At 36.6% G+C, this 19,291-nt stretch overlaps 2 protein-coding genes across 2 annotated transcripts; both read left to right on the forward strand.

Annotated features, from left to right (window-relative positions):
• The first annotated feature begins 14,985 nt into the window (after positions 1-14,985).
• LOC117784835 (leucine-rich repeat neuronal protein 2) lies at positions 14,986-16,567 on the forward strand. Its single transcript, XM_034622666.1, has one exon. It carries the CDS (start codon positions 15,045-15,047, stop codon positions 16,479-16,481), a length of 1,437 nt encoding a protein of 478 aa, XP_034478557.1. The 5' UTR covers positions 14,986-15,044; the 3' UTR covers positions 16,482-16,567.
• Positions 16,568-17,309: 742 nt separating this feature from the next.
• On the forward strand, positions 17,310-18,654 carry LOC117783847 (antigen 5 like allergen Cul n 1-like). Its single transcript, XM_034621398.1, has 3 exons — positions 17,310-17,666; positions 17,755-18,152; positions 18,215-18,654. Exons 1-3 carry the CDS (start codon positions 17,499-17,501, stop codon positions 18,603-18,605), a joined length of 957 nt encoding a protein of 318 aa, XP_034477289.1. The 5' UTR covers positions 17,310-17,498; the 3' UTR covers positions 18,606-18,654.
• The last annotated feature ends 637 nt before the right edge of the window (positions 18,655-19,291 follow it).

The raw sequence follows: 19,291 nt of genomic DNA on the forward strand, positions 1-19,291 counted from the left end.
ATTCCTAAAAAAAAAAAAAAAATACATGATGCAGAGATCTTAAGAAGAACAAAGTTTCAAATATAAACATTCCACTTCTTAAAATTTTAGTCTCAAATATTTAATTTTAATTTTGATAAAACAGCATTAAGAGGAAAATATTAAAGCAAAGAAAAAAAGTGATGAATTGAGAGTTGAGTTTTTTTTTCTACTTTATAATTAATTTAATTTTTGTTTTTCAATACATTTTATTGAAGAAAATTGTACATTTTGAGGTAGTCTTAGTTCTGCAGAATAATTTTTTTTTTAATTCTTATCAAATTTGAACGAACTAGCAAATTCTTATAAATTTTAAATTTTTCAAAGATCTTGTTATATATTAAATTTAATTAATGCTTTAGCTAGTTGTCACTTTTCTGCGGCATTAAGCCAACTGGAACTACCAATTAGGCCAATTTGCATAGACTGCAAAAAAGTTGTGGAACATCTCATAAGAACTGTCAATCGTCTGAGGTCTGAGCTGATGGAACTAATGAAACGCTATTCGCTATACGCACGACAGCACAGAGAAGAGATAGATACAGAAAGCGAAAGATAGAGAGAGAGAGAAAGGGAGAAAGGGAGCGGGAAGAAGAGAACTAAGAGGGAAAGGCAAAGCGCAATCCGCTTGCTCACACTGAAAAGCTGAACGACGCTCAACGCGGACACTTAAAGCCGACAAGTTAAGCGCCTCGCATGTGGCAGGATTGCAAGGATGCGGCAAGGATATCACAGTGCGTTGCCCATTAGCAAAAGGGAGTCAGGGAAATCGCAGCTGGATGAATGCGGGTGCTGCGCTTGCTTCTAGGCTGGACGAGCGCTTTGTCAAGTGTTCCACGTTTTTGTCAAGCAGCGTCGTTAGCCAGCGGCTGTGGCACAAACGTCATGCCACATGCCACATACAGTCGCAGTGGCTGCAACACCAGCAACAGTAGCTGCAGCTGCGGGCTGAAGCTGCGCACGCTACGTATACGTAATATTCAATTGCCGTCAGGCAGACGGAAGGCAGAAGGCAACAGGACGAGGCTCTGAATGTGCATAGTTAGTGATAAACTGCTTTGGCACGGAAATGGCCCTGGAAATAGAAATGATGTCGAGTGTGTGCTCGTGTGCATAAAAAGGCCAATTAGACGACAGATACAGATACATCTGCAGATACAACTACATCTACAGATACAACTGCAATCACATCTACAACAGAGCTGCCTGCCAAAAGACTGACAAATTTACGAGTGCCACAAGTCTCAACTTATTTTTTAAGGCACTCAAAAGAGGGTATCATAGCGTCGAGCATTCTACAAAGTTCACAATCCACAACTTATGTTTTAGATACAATTTTTTTTTGTGCAACTTTAAATTAACTTTGCTTGCAGGGAAATGAAATAAGTTTACATGCTTGTAGGATTCAAGTGGTTTGTCAGTCCAACACACACACTCTCACACACACACATAGCTTTAGATAACATTGCTGCGCCTCGCGTAATCAAGAAGTTTTAAATGCATCATAAAAAACTTTTGCCATGTGCAATTTGAAAACTTGTTTTAGGCATCGTCTACATTTATGATATACGAGTATATGCCTCGATTTATGATCCTTCTCGCTCTTGCTTCTTCTTTCCTCGCACAAATTTATGACTGTGTATATGTTATATGTTCTATGACAACGATGGGAGGGAGGCTGGGGGCGTGGTAAGGACACTTGACGCTGTCAGGTGCAAGGCAAAAGAAACTAGCAAATCAAAAAATACATTTGATGCTTGAACAGCGGGAGATTTGTTGTCAACAACAATAAAAATGAAAGAAAAACACTAAAACACAAGAAAAAAGCAGCTGCTCGACTTGGTTATACCCCTTCCAAGCTAAAATGTTCTCAAATTAAGTGAGATATTTTAAGCTGTGTTGGGTAATCAACTAAACGAGTGGAAATTCAAGAAAAAATACCAAATAAAATTAACATAGTCCATAGTCCATAGTTACAGAACGAGCTTATATGCTCGTTCAGGTATACCCCAAAGCTGTCAATTGGGTGCCAGTATAAAAATGCGTAAAAATATTTATGAGCGCCTAAACAGGCGACCGACTTTCAATAAACCAAGTGCATAAATCTACCTGCCTGCCTCACGGAATTCACCTGTTTCCACAAGTCGCATCTCATCGCATTTAGGGTCCACAAACTTGGCTAATGTGTTTCTTGTTTGCTGCTCTCGTCCTTGGTCCTTGAACTTGTAAAAACCGCCCGTGTTAGTAGATACAGATAAAGTACTTGAAATAGTCGCGTGTGCATTATACGTTATACATAATACATTATACGAGAATGCTCCCAGACAGCGGCAAATCTGTGTTCTTCTCTGCTCCAAATAAAGAAACCAAACAAAAATTCGGATACATAAATTACCAGCAAAGTCGACTTTGCTCATGTTACTTTTATTGACAGTTTCGGGCTTTACGAGTATATACTTATATATATATATAGATCAAATGACAAGGCACTTATTCCCATTATTTTCATCCTAATGTCAAAGTTCAGTTCTGTTTGAGATTTCTATGGCCCCCCATTGATAAGATTTGTTGCTCCAAATTAAGTGCAGCTCCTGGGCGACCATAAAATTTCAATTATGCCAAATTGCAAAACCATACAAAGAGAAAACGACAAAGAGAGAGATAGAGAGAGAGAGAGAAAAGAAGACAGAGAGACCGAGAGAAATGTCATAAATACAATTAAGAGTCGAGTGCATCCTGCGGCGTTGACATTTAAATTAAATTTGTGAAATCATTGCACGTACTCGCATTATGCTTAATATGCAATCAAGTACCAATGACACCAGCTGAATGTGAGAGGGCTTTATTTTTTTGCTGGCTTAAAGAGCTTTTATTAAGCACTGAGATAGTTTTTGTTAAGTATTTAGCTTAAAGTATTATATTATTTTAAGTTAAAAGTGCTAAAAGTTTTATATTAACTTAACGTTGCAGCTTTCGGATGTTAATAAGTATTAAATGAGAGCCTTATTATAGCTAATTGAGCTTTCAGCTTAATCTTGTGTCAATCACTAAAATTGTATGTGCTTCTTGAGCAGAAAAAAGTCAAACAAAAACCAGGTTAACTAAATGAGTTATGCGAAAAGTTATAATGCTTGGATTTAAGTTCTATAAACTGAAACTTAAAACTTTTATTTGCAAAAAAAATAAGAGCAGTTTATAGCTTAATTTTCCTTGAAACATAAAAATTATGGAATAAAAGAAAATTAATTGAGAAGTAAGTTATAGCTAATTAAATAAACTTTTTTTTAAAAAGCTGTTATATGATATTTTCTAGCTTAATTGCTTGCTTAAATTAATTCAACAATTTGGCGGTTGTTTTAAAATTTTAATCATAATTTTGATTGCCTGAAAAGTTATTCAATAATAATAAAAAAGAAGTAGTTGGTTATTTTCTAATATTTTTGTTTGTTCAGATTAATCCAACGTTTTAACTTTTTTGTTCGATAAAATCCAATATTTCAGCTTGTGATATTTAAGTCCCATAATTCGCATTGATTGCACACACAACAAGTGAAGCTTACTTCTTGGCTTGTACACTCATCTGTGTGTGTCAGAGTGTGTGTTTGCCTGTGTTGTGAAGTGAGCTTAGTGTTGTCAATTACACACATCCGCCTCTTAAACCTCTGTCGGGTCTGAGTCTCAGGACTGAGTGCCCGGGGCTGAAGTGATTCCCAGAGGCAGCTGCAGCTTTTGTTATTACACTTTGATGGGTCGTCTGTCAGAATTTGAGCACATAATTAAATTAGACTGCACTTATCAGACTCCTCTCCCTCTCCCTCTCACTCTCTCTCTCTCTTTCGGTCTCCCTCTAACTGCCTCTTGCTGTCTTGGTTACCATCTTGATATGGATGTCAAATACAAATGCACTTTATGCCGCACTTGCCTCATTGTTTCGCCTTTTAAATATGCTCGAGCACGGACGAGGCAACCTAGGACCAAGTGGCAAGTGGCATGTGGCAAGTGGCACCGTTTGGAGTACCGTTTGCCCATGGCAATTGACCCACTTCTTCTGGCGACTGACAGCTTCAATTGTTCAGCATTGGCGCCACTTTCACTTACCTAATTAAGCGCCTGCACTCAACGTGCCATCCTAGCAACCCCTATCCTTAACCCTCCCCAACCCCCTATCCCACTTCCTCCATTAAATGAAAAGTTAATTCATTTGCAGCATCCGCTTCATGCAAAATACTAAATACTAAATACAAAATGCAACGGTGTCATTTAAGCCAATTTCAAGTTGGCCTAGCTTAAACTGTGTCACCCTCTAAAACCTCCCTCCGTTTCTGTTTTTCTATCTATCTCGCTCACTCGTTAGCAGTAATTTAATTACAAGTGCTGAAGTGCAGCTGATGCATGCCACAGACATTAAATTTAATTGCCATGCATTAACAAGGCTCAAATAATTGTGCAGAAATATGATAAATATGCGATATTGACTTTTAGTTTGAACTCCGATTACGTTTTCTGTAAATCGAGTTTAAAATCGATATCAAGTGACAAATAATAATTCGAGTTACAAATATTGAGTATTACAAATCACTTTTATTCGAAAATCCATCAATCTATCAAAAAGATGTACAGTGATGGAACAAATGTAATATTCCAATTTTGATTTTTAATCGAAATAGAGTTGAGTAACTCAATTGATCGTTAAAATACAATTGAGTTAAAGTAGGTGAAAATAATTAATCTGAATGAAGACTGCTTAAGTTTGATAAATCTGGTAAATTAAGAAACTTCAGACTTCAGAGTTTAATCCAAACTGTTTGTAGAATGTATAACTTTAGTTGGGCACATGATTAGCTACTTGATTCTAGTGCCGATTTAAGTACCACGAACTGCACAAGTTTTACGATCCAATCAAACATGGACATAAAAATAAACGCAGTCCCAGCAAAAAATGGCAGCAAGCCCACGGAAAAGCGGAAACCAAACTCCTTAAATCGTAACTACAAACGCGAGTTTTGGCCAACACATAAAACAAGGGGAATGTAAGAAAATATTATGTAGTAGAGCGAACTCGACAGCGAAATACTCGCACCCGTATTTTGGTATTCAGTTAATTTAATCGCAACCAACGATGAAAATAATAAGGATGTTAATCAGAGATTAATTATTAAAAATGAGTAATTTAAATAATTATTAAATATATTTTTACTATTAATTATATTGGAATAGGTGAGGGAACCCTTCAGGGAAAAAAAGTTTAAAAATAAAAATAAAAAATAGGTTCTTGGTTTCGAAATATCGTTGAAACGCAAGCAAAAATCAGATTGCTACATAGTTTGGCAAACAATTGAAATACTATTGTAGCCTTTAGGTAAAGCGTATAAAATCAGCGAAATAAAATTCAGTGCAAGTAGAAACAGAACATAAAGCAGATAAATGTCACTCGCATTTCACGTCTCCCTTCGCATTCCGAATAACTTTTCTATTTTTGCTGCTGGGTATCCTGTTGCCTGTCCTCGGCTAATGGTCATCGTCATCATGTTTCTTCTACGGGTGTTGGTTGTGGTAGTCGTAGTGCCGCAGGCTGTCAGCTACTTGAAAGGGTGTTAAGTCCATGGTCAACCCACACACCCTCACACACACACACGCGCACACAGATACACACACCGACATAAGCATCTTATTAGATTTTCGTGTGTATTTTTAGATGTAAGCATAAGTGCAAGTGAGTACTTCATATGGGTAGCTAAAGACGACATAGGCTTTAACAACTTCATTAGGCTCCAACACAAACAGTCTAACACACACACACCCACACACCCACACACCCACACACAGCTCACAGCTGGTTGCTTGGGCCTACGCTAATCTTAAGGTTCGTTTTTGGCAGCTGCTAAACTCAACTGTGAAGTACATTAATTTCCAGCTTAGCAGGCCAAAGGCAATAAATCTTCTCGAAATGTGAAGGACATGCGCAGTGCATCGAGACAAGAAGACAAGGAGACAAAGACTGACAGCTGGATTCAGCTTAACTTCAGTTCCAAGTAATCCAAAATTCATGTGAATGCAATGCCCACACATTTATGGCCAGTTGCTCGACAAATTGAGTCTCAATCAATGCAACATGCAACATGCAACATGCAACAAGAACAATGGACGCAAAATTAATTAGTGTAACAGCAACAGCACGAGGCAAGAATAAAACTCAAACCCATTTCATTTCAAGCAACAGTCGAGTGAAAGGTCCCATAAAAAAAACTACAATAGTAGCAAAGTCTACAGCTCACTTCAAAAGACCCTGTAAGCATTCAGTTAAAAAAAGATAATAGAATATATAAGTAAAAATATATAAATATACATCCCTGCATCGGTTTTGTTTTTTCCTGTGTTGGCATTAAACAAAATTAAAAAAGTTACGCTAAAATTAGGATAGCATTTCAAATTTATATTTTTTTATTCAATCTAAATACACCATCTCAAATAAAATGCAGTCCAAAAAATTATGACAAAATAAAATAAGAACAGCTTAAAGATATTTATTATCGAAAAATCTAGGTAGGTAGGTAAAAACCGGATCAGAAAAATTAAAAAAAGTAATTCTTTTAAGTCATTCTTAATAACGTCAATGTTAATTATGTTTGTTCTGTTTGATTTTCTGACACTAATGAAATGTAAGTAAGAGGTTGCTATTTATATTAAATCTGCTGATGATGCATATAAAATACAATATATATAAATATATATTTTATATTGTTAGGATTTTTATGTTATTAAAATTTATTTTTGACAAACTTAATAGACCATTTGTACTTTATAAGTACAGGGTCTAGAAAGTGCAGCAACAATTGCTACAGCAAACAGCAAAATTGACCAAACAAATCAAATTACACTACGAAGCGAAGCTGCAACAGTAACAACAATAATAAAAACAACAGCAACAACAACAACAAGCAAATGAAAGGCACTTTCAACTTTGGTCAGCCTGCAAGTGAATGTTTTTTCGAAAGAAAAACAACTGAAAGAGAGACTGGCAGACGGAGCATGAAGAAGGGAGGAGTGGGAAGAGAGAGAAGGGAGGGGTGAATGGCACTCGAACAACATTTGCAAATGAAACTGAATTCTCATTTTGGCCAATGTGAAGGCGTCAATGGCAACAACAGCGTTGCAATGTAATTGTTGGCAAGCCAAGGACGTGAAAAGGGACAAAGGGGGAAAATGTTGATGTTGTCCCAAGCAAATTGACTTTTATGTGAAAAATTACAATTCAAATAGAGCCAGTGGATAGTGCACAACTGAGATACCCTCTTTGTTATCTATTTTATTTTTATTTTATTGTATATATTCAACGCTGACATAAAAATAATAGTAAATATTATAAATAAAAACTCTAAGATAGCTACCAAATTAAATTTAAAAAAAATGTTCAATTCACAAGCTTTCATTTTCCACACTTAAAGTTGCCTTTTTCAAGCACAACCCTTTTTTGAAGCATTTAATACTAAGTATAAAAAAAAGTGTTTGGTATTGTTCTCTAGTGCAATTCAATCTGTTGAAGTTTGTATCTCGTTAAAGTCATCAGTAAACGATTAGTAGAATGCACACAAACTTAACAATTTGATAGCACTAAAAACTTATTTAATTAAATGACACTTTCAAATGCGTATACGTAATATTGTTGCTCATACGTTTAGCTGTCAGTTGAGTTAGTTTAGAGGTAACTGCGAATACATATTTGACATATCGTGCAAACGAGTAAACACTCACACACACATACTATATACACACACACACGCAGCGCAGACACACGTCACTTGTTAAGTTTTATATCTTTGGTGAATCTTTCGCTTTTAGTTTTAACATTTGCGCTTTGTCTGTATTTGTCTGTGTGTGTGCGTGTGTGTGTCTATGTTGCCAGTATTTACATTTCACTTACACCGCAAAGCCGTCAAAGGTTTGTAAATTTCATTACGCTTGAAGCAATGCACTTAGAAAGCATTGCAAGCTGCTGTATAAATGAACATACAAAAACATATATACATATATGTATATCGAAATATACAAGGACATATTCATATGTGTCAACTGTGTTTCGTGGTAGAAATGGAAAAGTAAAGAAACACAAAATATTTACTGAATTTTATGAGTTTATTAGGAAACTGAAATTTTATCACAAGATTTGTTAACTTAAAAAATTTGTCTCATTTCGCAACATATTTGTATTTTATTACTGCTGAGTTTGAAGATAACTATAAACTTAAAGATTAAAATTTTAGTTTAAATTATATTTATTATTTAACATATAGTTATTTTCTAATTTAATTATGTCAATTAAATTAAGTAAAGTTATTTAAAGAAGAAGATGTAAATGTTTGCCTATTTCTAATTAAAGATGTGCTATCAATGTTCAAGTCTGCTTTTCCTCTGGCTTTTATCATTTCGATCAAATTGCTTGTATTTAATTACACACACACATACACACTAAAACATACTCGTTGTACAAGTATTTGGTCATGTTCTATTGTTTATTTAACGCCTTGCAAGCACATTGAAGTAGGAAACGAGGTCGTTTTGTGGCACGTTTTGCCATTAGACGCAATCATTTTCTTTAAATTTGATATTTAATTGAGCGCAGTAAATAAACAAATAAATTAATTATGGCAAGTCGAAGTTTAAATACCCTTTCAGTTATATTAATAGCCTGAGCATTTCAATTGCCATCAACAGACGGACGACCTGTTCAAAAAGTACCTCAATTTGTTACACAGTGAGTGCTAAAATAATGCTGCTCACAGTCTGTGTGTGTTGTGCCCTTTTTTGATTGCTCGTTGAGCCCATTTGGCATTCCTTTAAAGCAGCTCCTTCAATGCTTAACTAGACGGCGCCTCCTCAAAAAAAGAGGCAGCTTCAAAATGTTAATGTTGTGCGAGGGGTAAAAATGCCAGAATCGTTTTCAAAGTCAATTAAATTTGTGAGTGTGTGTGTGGGTGTGTGTGTGTGTGTGCTGTGTCTGTTGCAGAGAACTGCAACGGGTAAGAGATGTTCGATCAGACTCGAACATTGACTCGTACTCGTTGTGATTTTTTCACTTTGTTCAAGCGATCGGAGCGGATCGTTCGAACTGAGCGTTTGATTCGAACGGTCAGCTCGAATCAAATCGTCCGCAATCATGCTGATCGTTTGTGAGCGTTCGTTTCGATCGAGTCACGAGTCATGATCGAACTTGCTGGTTGATTTGATTTGATTCATACCAGAGAACTGCAACGGGTAAGAGATGTTCGATCAGACTCGAACATTGACTCGTACTCGTTGTGATTTTTTCACTTTGTTCAAGCGATCGGAGCGGATCGTTCGAACTGAGCGTTTGATTCGAACGGTCAGCTCGAATCAAATCGTCCGCAATCATGCTGATCGTTTGTGAGCGTTCGTTTCGATCGAGTCACGAGTCATGATCGAACTTGCTGGTTGATTTGATTTGATTCATACCAGAGAACTGCAACGGGTAAGAGATGTTCGATCGACTCGAACATTGACTCGTACTCGTTGTGATTTTTCACTTTGTTCAAGCGTCGGGCGGATCGCTCGAACTGAGCGTTTGATTCGAACGGTCAGCTCGAATCAAATCGTCCGCAATCATGCTGATCGTTTGTGAGCGTTCGTTTCGATCGAGTCACGAGTCATGATCGAACTTGCAGGTTGATTTGATTTGATTCATACCAGAGAACTGCAACGGGTAAGAGATGTTCGATCAGACTCGAACATTGACTCGTACTCGTTGTGATTATTTCACTTTGTTCAAGCGATCGGAGCGGATCGTTCGAACTGAGCGTTTGATTCGAACGGTCAGCTCGAATCAAATCGTCCGCAATCATGCTGATCGTTTGTGAGCGTTCGTTTCGATCGAGTCACGAGTCATGATCGAACTTGCTGGTTGATTTGATTTGATTCATACCAGAGAACTGCAACGGGTAAGAGATGTTCGATCAGACTCGAACATTGACTCGTACTCGTTGTGATTTTTTCACTTTGTTCAAGCGATCGGAGCGGATCGCTCGAACTGAGCGTTTGATTCGAACGGTCAGCTCGAATCAAATCGTCCGCAATCATGCTGATCGTTTGTGAGCGTTCGTTTCGATCGAGTCACGAGTCATGATCGATCTTGCAGGTTGATTTGATTTGATTCATACCAGAGAACTGCAACGGGTAAGAGATGTTCGATCAGACTCGAACATTGACTCGTACTCGTTGTGATTTTTTCACTTTGTTCAAGCGATCAGGCGGATCGTTCGAACTGAGCGTTTGATTCGAACGGTCAGCTCGAATCAAATCGTCCGCAATCATGCTGATCGTTTGTGAGCGTTCGTTTCGATCGAGTCACGAGTCATGATCGAACTTGCTGGTTGATTTGATTTGATTCATACCAGAGATCTGCAACGGGTAATAGATGTTCGATCAGACTCGAACATTGACTCGTACTCGTTGTGATTTTTTCACTTTGTTCAAGCGATCGGAGCGGATCGTTCGAACTGAGCGTTTGATTCGAACGGACAGCTCGGATCAAATCTTCCGCGACCATGCTGATCGTTTGTGAGCGTTCGTTTCGATCGAGTCACGAGTCCTGATCGAACTTGCTGGTTGATTTGATTTGATTCATACCAGAGAACTGCAACGGGTAAGAGATGTTCGATCAGACTCGAACATTGACTCGTACTCGTTGTGATTTTTTCACTTTGTTCAAGCGATCGGAGCGGATCGTTCGAACTGAGCGTTTGAATCGAACGGTCAGCTCGAATCAAATCTTCCGCGACCATGCTGATCGTTTGTGAGCGTTCGTTTCGATCCAATCACGTTCGAGTAGCAATGATCGAAATGATTTTTGAGCGTTTGTGAGCGTTCGTTTCGATCGAGTCACGAGTCATGATCGAGCTTGCTGGTTGATTTGATTTGATTCATACCCGTTTTGTTCAAACGATCGGATCAATCATCGAGTCATACTCGAGTTGACACGTTCAGAAAATGTGCGAGGCAGAGCGCGCACGTGGCAGCGTTTGCGCTTGCAATGATATGTATTTATGCGCGTAAATATGTATATAAATGCAATAGTATTTATGCTTAAGACGTTTATTGTAAAATTTATTACGGGCTGCGTATACATACGTACGTACATATGCATATACATACATACATGCAATTACACATGCCCATAATAAAATAATAGTATTGTAAATTTTTAAAATACTGGAAAAACTATCAAACTTTAAATTATTTAAAATAAATTATACTTTTATATAAATATTAATTAATTTAATTTTTTCATTTTACTTTTAATTTAAAATTTAAATTTTTAACAGACATTTTTCATCATTTTATTTTATATTTTATAAACTATTCTAAGTTTACATTAAATAAATAAAAAAATATTTAAAACTAAATAAATAATTAATAACAAATAAATAAATTATAAATAATAGTTTTAATTAAATGTGTGTACATAATTGCGTTCATATAAATATGCATTTACATAAATATAATATAATTACATAAATATAAATGTATGTACATGTAAATGTACATTTACTAAGAAGAAGAAGCAGGAAAAAAAATACAAAATCAACAGTGTCGTTTTCGATCGTACTCGAACAATCACAATCAAATCAAATCAGTCAGCAAGTTCGATCATGACTCGTGACTCGATCGAAACGAACGCTCACAAACGCTCAAAAATCATTTCGATCATTGCTACTCGAACGTGATCGGATCGAAACGAACGCTCACAAACAATCACAATCAAATCAGATCGTATGACCCGAACGCCACTCGACACGAATTGTTCGAAAGCAAAAAAAATCATACCCGCGACTCGATCGTAAACAAAGAGACCCGTGACTCGATCGAACCCGTTGCTACCGAGTCTCTGAGTTGATTTGATCGAACTTGTCGCCCTGGTGCTCAATCATACTCGAACATACCCGTTGCAGTTCTCTGGTCTGTTGCATGCTTTGTGTTGCATACTTTGCGGCATTTACAAAAAATTACGCATACGCCCCACATGCCAAGCGATGCTAGTGCATAATGCATGCGATGAGAGTGTCTGACTGACTGACTACCAGTCGCAGGGCCACTTCCGTATCCGGCTAACGGATGCGGCAGACATTACGAAAATCTCTCCACTGCCAAATGCATTAACGTAATGCGCTATTATTAGACAAAATGCCCGACAAGTGATTCAATTAGCTCAAGTCGCGCAATAATTATTGACATTTCATTTATTTACAGTGGCATTCAGCTAATGTGAGCCACTTCGCTTAATTTTTAATGAATTTATCTATAAAATGAAAAAATATATGAGAAAAATTGAAACGCAGCTAAATTAAATAATGCTTAAACTTAATCAAAATATTCTCATTTAATCTATTATACGTATTAGTGTTTCATAGAAGCTGTAAGTCACTGTATATGTCATTGCTAGTGTAATAATGTTGTGTCACGGACGTTACACCACACTGTCAGGCAATCAGATGTCATTAAAGTCAATTGCAGGATAACGAACGCGCTTTTAATGATTTGCCATTGTGTTTTCGATTTGCATTTGCATTTCCTACCACCTCTCCCCGTCTCCCACCCTCTCTCTATGCCCTTGCCACTTGCAGCTATTTGTGGCATTGCTGCTGATTCCGCTGACGCATTTAAGCCATTTATCCTGCTGACCCATTTCCGCTGCAACTTCTCAATTTAATATTAAAATTTTCATAAATATTCAGCACGTTTCGGCGCACAGCTTGTGTTCTATATATGTGTGTGTGTGTGTGTGTGTCTGTTGCAAGTTTAGCTTGCTTTAGTTGGTTAGTTTTTTGACTCGCAAAAAAAAAAAGAAATTGACGAACGCAAAGCAAATGATGTGAATGTGAATGGGAGAAATCCACTTTCATTTGGCGTATTAATTAACAATTTCATTAGAGCGCATCGAATTGGTCGCCAAATGACGTTTTAATTAAATTGTGCATAATTATTGTTAAGTACGCACACACATATAATCAGCATTTCATTATAATTAATGAGTTTTTAGTTGAAAATAAATTTGTCTGTAATAATGACTCGAGGGGAAACATGTGCCTGGCATTTTCAAAAATTTCAGTACACACACACAGAACAGAGCTCATTAAATGCTTTACATGTGAACTCCTTTTTTCCCTCTCTGTTATTACCTCCTCCTCCTATCCCTACTTCTCTTCATCCTTCTCTTTATCCTCCTCTCGTGTCGCCTTTCGCCCTTTACATGTAATTTGATGCTCTGTCTCCGCTCAAAAGTCAAAAGCGGCAAACAGTTTTCCATGAAAGTCTTTAATTTATGTAAATTTTGCGTGAGTGTATGTGTGTGTGTGTGTGGGTGTGGGTGTGGGTGTGGGTGTTGAGGAGTAAGTATGAGTGTGAATGTATGCTTATATGTACTTATGCCTGCGAGCCTCATCAATTTTCCATTGACACAAAGAAAATACGTTGCGAAGGCAAAACCAACAAATTAAATGAAAATCAGCACCAATTTTCAGAGAATATTGGAAAAATTCTATAAACTTCATGCGCAGAACTATAGAGCATGCAATGAAATTAGATATTCCTTTGTGGTAAATAGAGTTTAGAAATTTCCAAACCAATTGAAAATTTTTATTGGAAAAAAAAGACTATGAAAATATTTTTCTTTGAGTAAAAAACAATTGGAAAGCTAGCAGCTATTAAGATAATTTAAATCAAAAAAATGGCTGAGATTTAAAATCAAAATTATTGGTCTTAAAAGTTCTTTTTTGAATTCATTTTAATTATATAAATTTAAAAAAATAACTAATATGATTTCGGAAACCAACATTTGTTTTAATAATTTGGTAAGTATTCATATCAATAGTTCGCTTAACTTTAAGGGGTATTTTGCCATCAAATATACATCAAAAAATACTCTTTCAACTTGATAATTGGCTTCCAGCCCAAATCTCCTGCTGTAATTAGAATTTAAGTTAAGTTTGTGCTCATTTTGGCCTCACAAATCCCTCTGGATAAGACGATATGCCAAGTCAGCGTGTACATCGCTGACTGGGATTAAGCGTGACTTTTGAAAGGTATTAAAATAAAAGAAATGTACTAAGTTTTAGGGCAGGCATAGAGCAACGAATTTTCATCAATATTCTATGTATGTCAACGAGCCTATTTCTTTTGTTTATGCCAGAGCTTAGGACTGAAACTAGCCATGATTAATGAACTAGATAAATGATATGGGACTGTGACTGTGACTGCAACAGAAACCGAGAATGAGTAACAGAAAGAGATGGAGTATAAAAAGCTTGCCCTTATCTTATCATAACATTTGAATGCACACCTATCCGAAACAAAACTCATGACTAACAACATAAATGAGTGCGATGAGTGGAAGTGAATATGAATGTGAGCATATGGTGGATAACTGTCCAATAAATTGTGGGATAAGGCTGATAAATTGTAGGGGAAATATATCAAAGAATAAGCAAAAAATAAAATGAGAAATAAGCTCGAGTAGAATAGTTACTAAACATATATAAAAAAGTGCAACAAAATTAAGGCTTTTATTAGAAAATTAATTCGATGTACAGTCACTTTTGTTTTAGAATGAATTCTACGAAAGAGGAAGAAAGTTAAAAGACTAAGCGAATGGAAAACAATAAAAACTGGAACGACATTACAATTAAAATATTATAAAAGAGATAGTTTTGAAAGTTTTTATCACTCATCAAAAAGAAAATATTAAATCTAAAATTCGTAAATTTTTTATTCGACTTTTAAGCGATTATAAAATGAAATTTATAAAAAAAATTGTGTAATTCGATAGTTAGATCAATCGGCCATCGCTAAGTTGAGCAAAGCCCGAGAGCTTTTCACTGTTTGCGATAAGATATACCCCATATCTGTCGTCGTTACAGAGCCAAGTGTCGCAGCAAAGAAATTCAAAAGCGATTTGTCAGCAATTGTGCAGTATGGAAGCCAACACGTTCCCATAAAGAACTCTCAACTCCAACTCCATGACGATGACGATGACGAGAGCTACCAAAAGACTGAACTTTAGTCTGAGGTTCAATTTGTTTTTGCTGCTTTTGATGCTACTGCTAAATGGCGTTCACATGGAACTGATCGATGCCAACGAGGAAGAAGTTGATCGTTTTTGTTATCCGGAAAAGCATCGGAATACGCGACACTCCTGTGAGTGCAGCAATGTGAGTGCTTCCCCATTTGGCATGCGTGCTCTTCACATTGACTGCAGCTACAAGGACTTCAAGACGGAGGATCTGACAGAGCTGCTGCCACTCTACATAGATACGCTGGATCTCTCCTGGAATGGCTTAAATCGTGCTCCGGTTTTCAACAGCGACAGTTTGCGTCAATTGAATCTGATGCACAACAACATTAGCTCCATTTTGGCCAACAATTTTGGACATTTGGTGAGTTTGCATGAACTGTTTCTGGGCTGGAATAGCATACAACAGTTGGATGCACAATCCTTTGCTGGTCTGCCACATCTGCTGGTGCTCAATTTGGCGCACAACAATCTACACTCGCTGCCGGCACAGATCTTTGCTCCTTTATTGATGCTGGCCACATTGGAGTTGTCGTGGAACCGTCAGCTAAATCATAGCATTACCCAGGATATCTACAGCAGCTATGGCATTAATAGAAAACTGAAGGCACTGCGCCTGGATGCCTGCAATCTGAATGAACTTCAATTGCCCAAGTCGGCGCCACTGCGAGAGCTTTCGTTGCGTCGCAATCTTCTCCAGCGTGTGCCGCGCCAGCTGCCCATCTCCCTGCAGCGCCTGGACATCAGTGAAAATGGATTGGAGCAACTGCAGCCGGATGATACACGAAATCTGGCCGAGTTGAAACAACTTTATGTGGAGGATATGCCCCATTTGAGGGGTATTAATGCCCATGCACTGTCGGGTCTTCAGCTCGTCGAGTCCATTAGTTTCCAGAACAGTCGCAGTCTCAACTACATCGATGGTGATGCCTTCGTCACAGAGTCGGGAAATTTAACCTTACCTCCACTGCATTCCCTGATATTTCGTGGCACACTTGTGCGTTCTTTTAATGCCAGTTTGTCGCCAGTTTTTAGCCAACTCACCGAACTGGACCTCAATGGTGTGCCGCTTAACTGTGATTGCCAGCTAGTCTGGCTCAAGAATCTGGCCATCCAGACAAACGGACGTTGTTTGCGACCCGCCCGAATTCGTGGCATGCTCATCAGCTCCGTGCGACGTGACGAGTTCAGCTGTGAAGTGTGGCCCAGATGGGTCTATGGACTGGTCATATTGGGTCTCATTGCCCTCTGTGCCGCTGGCGTTTATCTAATTGTGATGGGACTGCGACCACATCGAGGTGTCACCATGCGAAGGAAGGTTGGAGCTGGTAGTCCCTATGCCCGTGTTACCATCGAGCCCAATCGACAGGAGAATGTTCACTAAGTCATTTTCTTTAATAGGCCAGATAAGTCTACTTCTTAAGTCTGTGTTAGTTTTTTATATAACTTAAATAAATTCTAAAAATCAAAGTCTTTTTTATTTATTCAATTTATTACAATATTATCAGCTATGATCAGTCAACATTTAAGAATTAAATACATATACTTAAGTATAAACTAAAATTTTTCAATTTAAAAAGTTTCAAAATAATTGAAAAAGAAAAAAAAATAAAACTGATTTCAATTTGACAATTTAAAGTAAAATATTCGCAAATTATAATTTTATTTAAAACTTAATGTTAACAAGATAAACAAATTATTACCATTAAGTAATGGTGAATTTTTTTTGTATTAAGTTTTAAGCCAAGTTTACTAACGCTTAACATTTGCTTGCTCTGTTAACTAACAGTAAGTGCGCTTTTACTAAAATTTACAGCAGAAATGTATGTTAGTGCCTCTTTAATATGTTTTGGGATTTTTATGTAATTATAAATAAATGATATTTAATATTATAAAATAACATTAAAGAAAAAAGTATAAATATCATAAAATGTTACATATATTTGTAATGAAAAGAGGCTATAAAATTAATATTCTAATCAATTTTAGTGTGACAAAGTTTACTTTCAATATCAGACCGTAAACATTATTGGAAGCAAGCTTATCTATTTCATTTGTTTCTTATCTTCCCAAGCGATGACTGTAGCGATTTGAAATTTGTACAGCCCTTATTTTTGTTTTTTTTTTATTGGATATTCAGCTCAAAAAGTAAACAGTGAGGCCACGTTATAATCTTTATATTTTAGATTAATAATAATAATTTCAGTATTTTTGTTGGAATTTTAGCACAGTTAATTTACAGCGAGAAATTGCTAAAATTTAGTCAGTTCTTTAAAATGTTTTCCTTAATTTCCGCAACAATAACGAATGCATTTAGCGTGTATAACAATTCGTAGCGAATGCACAGAGTTAATTAAACAAATTAAATTTTACTGACTTTAGTTGAAGAGTAGACACCAAAATGACTTGTCGTGATCATTGCCTGCTTTATGCTCTGATTGTTGTCATAGGGTTGGTAAGAATATATGCCTTGCCCGACTTTTGCACGATAAAGACAGAATATGATGATGCCGCTCCCGACTACTGTGAAGAAAGAGAACAGCCACACTTGGGCTGCAATAATAAAAATGTGAGTGTTAAATATATATAATTGTTTACGAAAATTTATATATTTTGTAAAAGGATCTACATAAAATTACATTCGTAATTTGTTGCAGAAATTCGCCGCTGCTTGTGGTGAGCATGCGGAAATCTTTCCAATGACGGATAATGTCAAAAGGCTTATAGTAAGACAACATAATGTCTATCGCAATATTGTGGCTCAGAGATCTCTCCATCTGCTGCCAACAGCGTCACGAATGCTCAAAGTGAAATGGGATACGAATCTGGCTCAATTGGCAGAATACGCCGTAAAGAAATGCAGCATTAAACGTCCGACGAGTTCATTTTCAACAACAATGGCTTCGAAGCCTGGTTTCAATGCGATCTACAATAAATATCCCAAGCAACAGGAGCAGGATGAAATAAAGATACTTGGCTCCCAATTAAAGGCCTGGTATGATGAATACAGACGTACGACCACCGAAAGCCTCTTGTCGGGTCGTTCCCCAGATGGGTAAGTTGAAAATACTCAAATAATAAAATAAAATGATGAAGTTTAATGTAAATCTTTTACAGTCGTGATGTTTCACATTTTATCCAACTTATTACGGGACTCAATGATCGTGTGGGCTGTGCAATTGTCAAATATGAGCAGGATAAGTGGAAAATTCAATTAATGATATGTCTCTATGGATGCTATAAGCAAAATAATCAGGTCACTTATGCAATTGGATATTTGCCTGGCGATAAATGCAAATGCGGTTCAGATCGACAGTTTAAAAACCTATGCAGCAATGAGGAAACTGTCGGGGATTGTGCTATGATAAAAAATCACAATCTTGTGAATGAAGAATTCGAACCGACAACTACAACTACGGCAACCAGACCAAAAATTCGAAAAACCCGCAAACGATCTCCGATTGAAAGGCTCATAGATTGGATAGCAAGACAAAAAATAAGTAACTAAGTAATCAGAGTGAATAAAATAAAAATGAATTCGTTTCATTAATGTAAAATTACAAAATTATACTTTTTGCAACGCGTTAAAAATAAACGAAATTTAGTTGCAGAATCAATTTAGGGCCAAATCATGATTAAAATAAAATTCCGCATGAAATTCGGTGAGTTTTGACAAAGTTATGACTGTTCAAAGTTTTTCAATAAAAGTCAAGTGATTGGTAAGGAAAATTGGATAATAAAGGGCTGATAATTCGAAAAAAATACAAATTTTTCTAAGTTTTCATAAATGAACATGGTACTTAAGCAACCCTTGGTATGTTCTGCCAGATGTGCGGCAAACTACTTGAAAAGGACACCAAGGGTTTGGATTAACATAAGGAACACAATCGCGACGATTAGAAATTCCAAATAGGAAAGAAACAGTACCGTCACATAAAGTGACTTCTGTCTATTAATACATAAGATAACCTGTAAAACCCCATAAAAATAAAAAATTGATGTCAGTTCTTAAACAGTTCTTAAATAATTATTATAAGATTATTTGTATAAATCAAAATTGTAGAAATTTTTGTATCGCATTCTTTTACACACTGTAAATTCAACAAAAGCAATTGAATGTATATCATTTTGTCACATTAACAAATATTTGGTGACAAACATATGAAATTTAATTGAAAACAACAATCGACTGAA

This window comes from Drosophila innubila (assembly GCF_004354385.1).
Source record: "Drosophila innubila isolate TH190305 chromosome 2R unlocalized genomic scaffold, UK_Dinn_1.0 1_C_2R, whole genome shotgun sequence".
In the NCBI taxonomy this organism is placed as follows: Eukaryota; Metazoa; Arthropoda; class Insecta; order Diptera; family Drosophilidae; genus Drosophila; species Drosophila innubila.

What these genes read in the sequence shown, in the direction of transcription:
- LOC117784835 (XM_034622666.1), top strand. Translation starts at nt 15,045, where the DNA reads ATGACGATGACGATGACGAGAGCTACCAAAAGACTGAACTTTAGTCTG.
- LOC117783847 (XM_034621398.1), top strand. Translation starts at nt 17,499, where the DNA reads ATGACTTGTCGTGATCATTGCCTGCTTTATGCTCTGATTGTTGTCATA. An exon ending in TGGGCTGCAATAATAAAAAT is followed by an intron (nt 17,667 to 17,754) that starts GTGAGTGTTAAA and finishes AATTTGTTGCAG; the next exon opens with AAATTCGCCGCTGCTTGTGG. An exon ending in TCGGGTCGTTCCCCAGATGG is followed by an intron (nt 18,153 to 18,214) that starts GTAAGTTGAAAA and finishes AATCTTTTACAG; the next exon opens with TCGTGATGTTTCACATTTTA.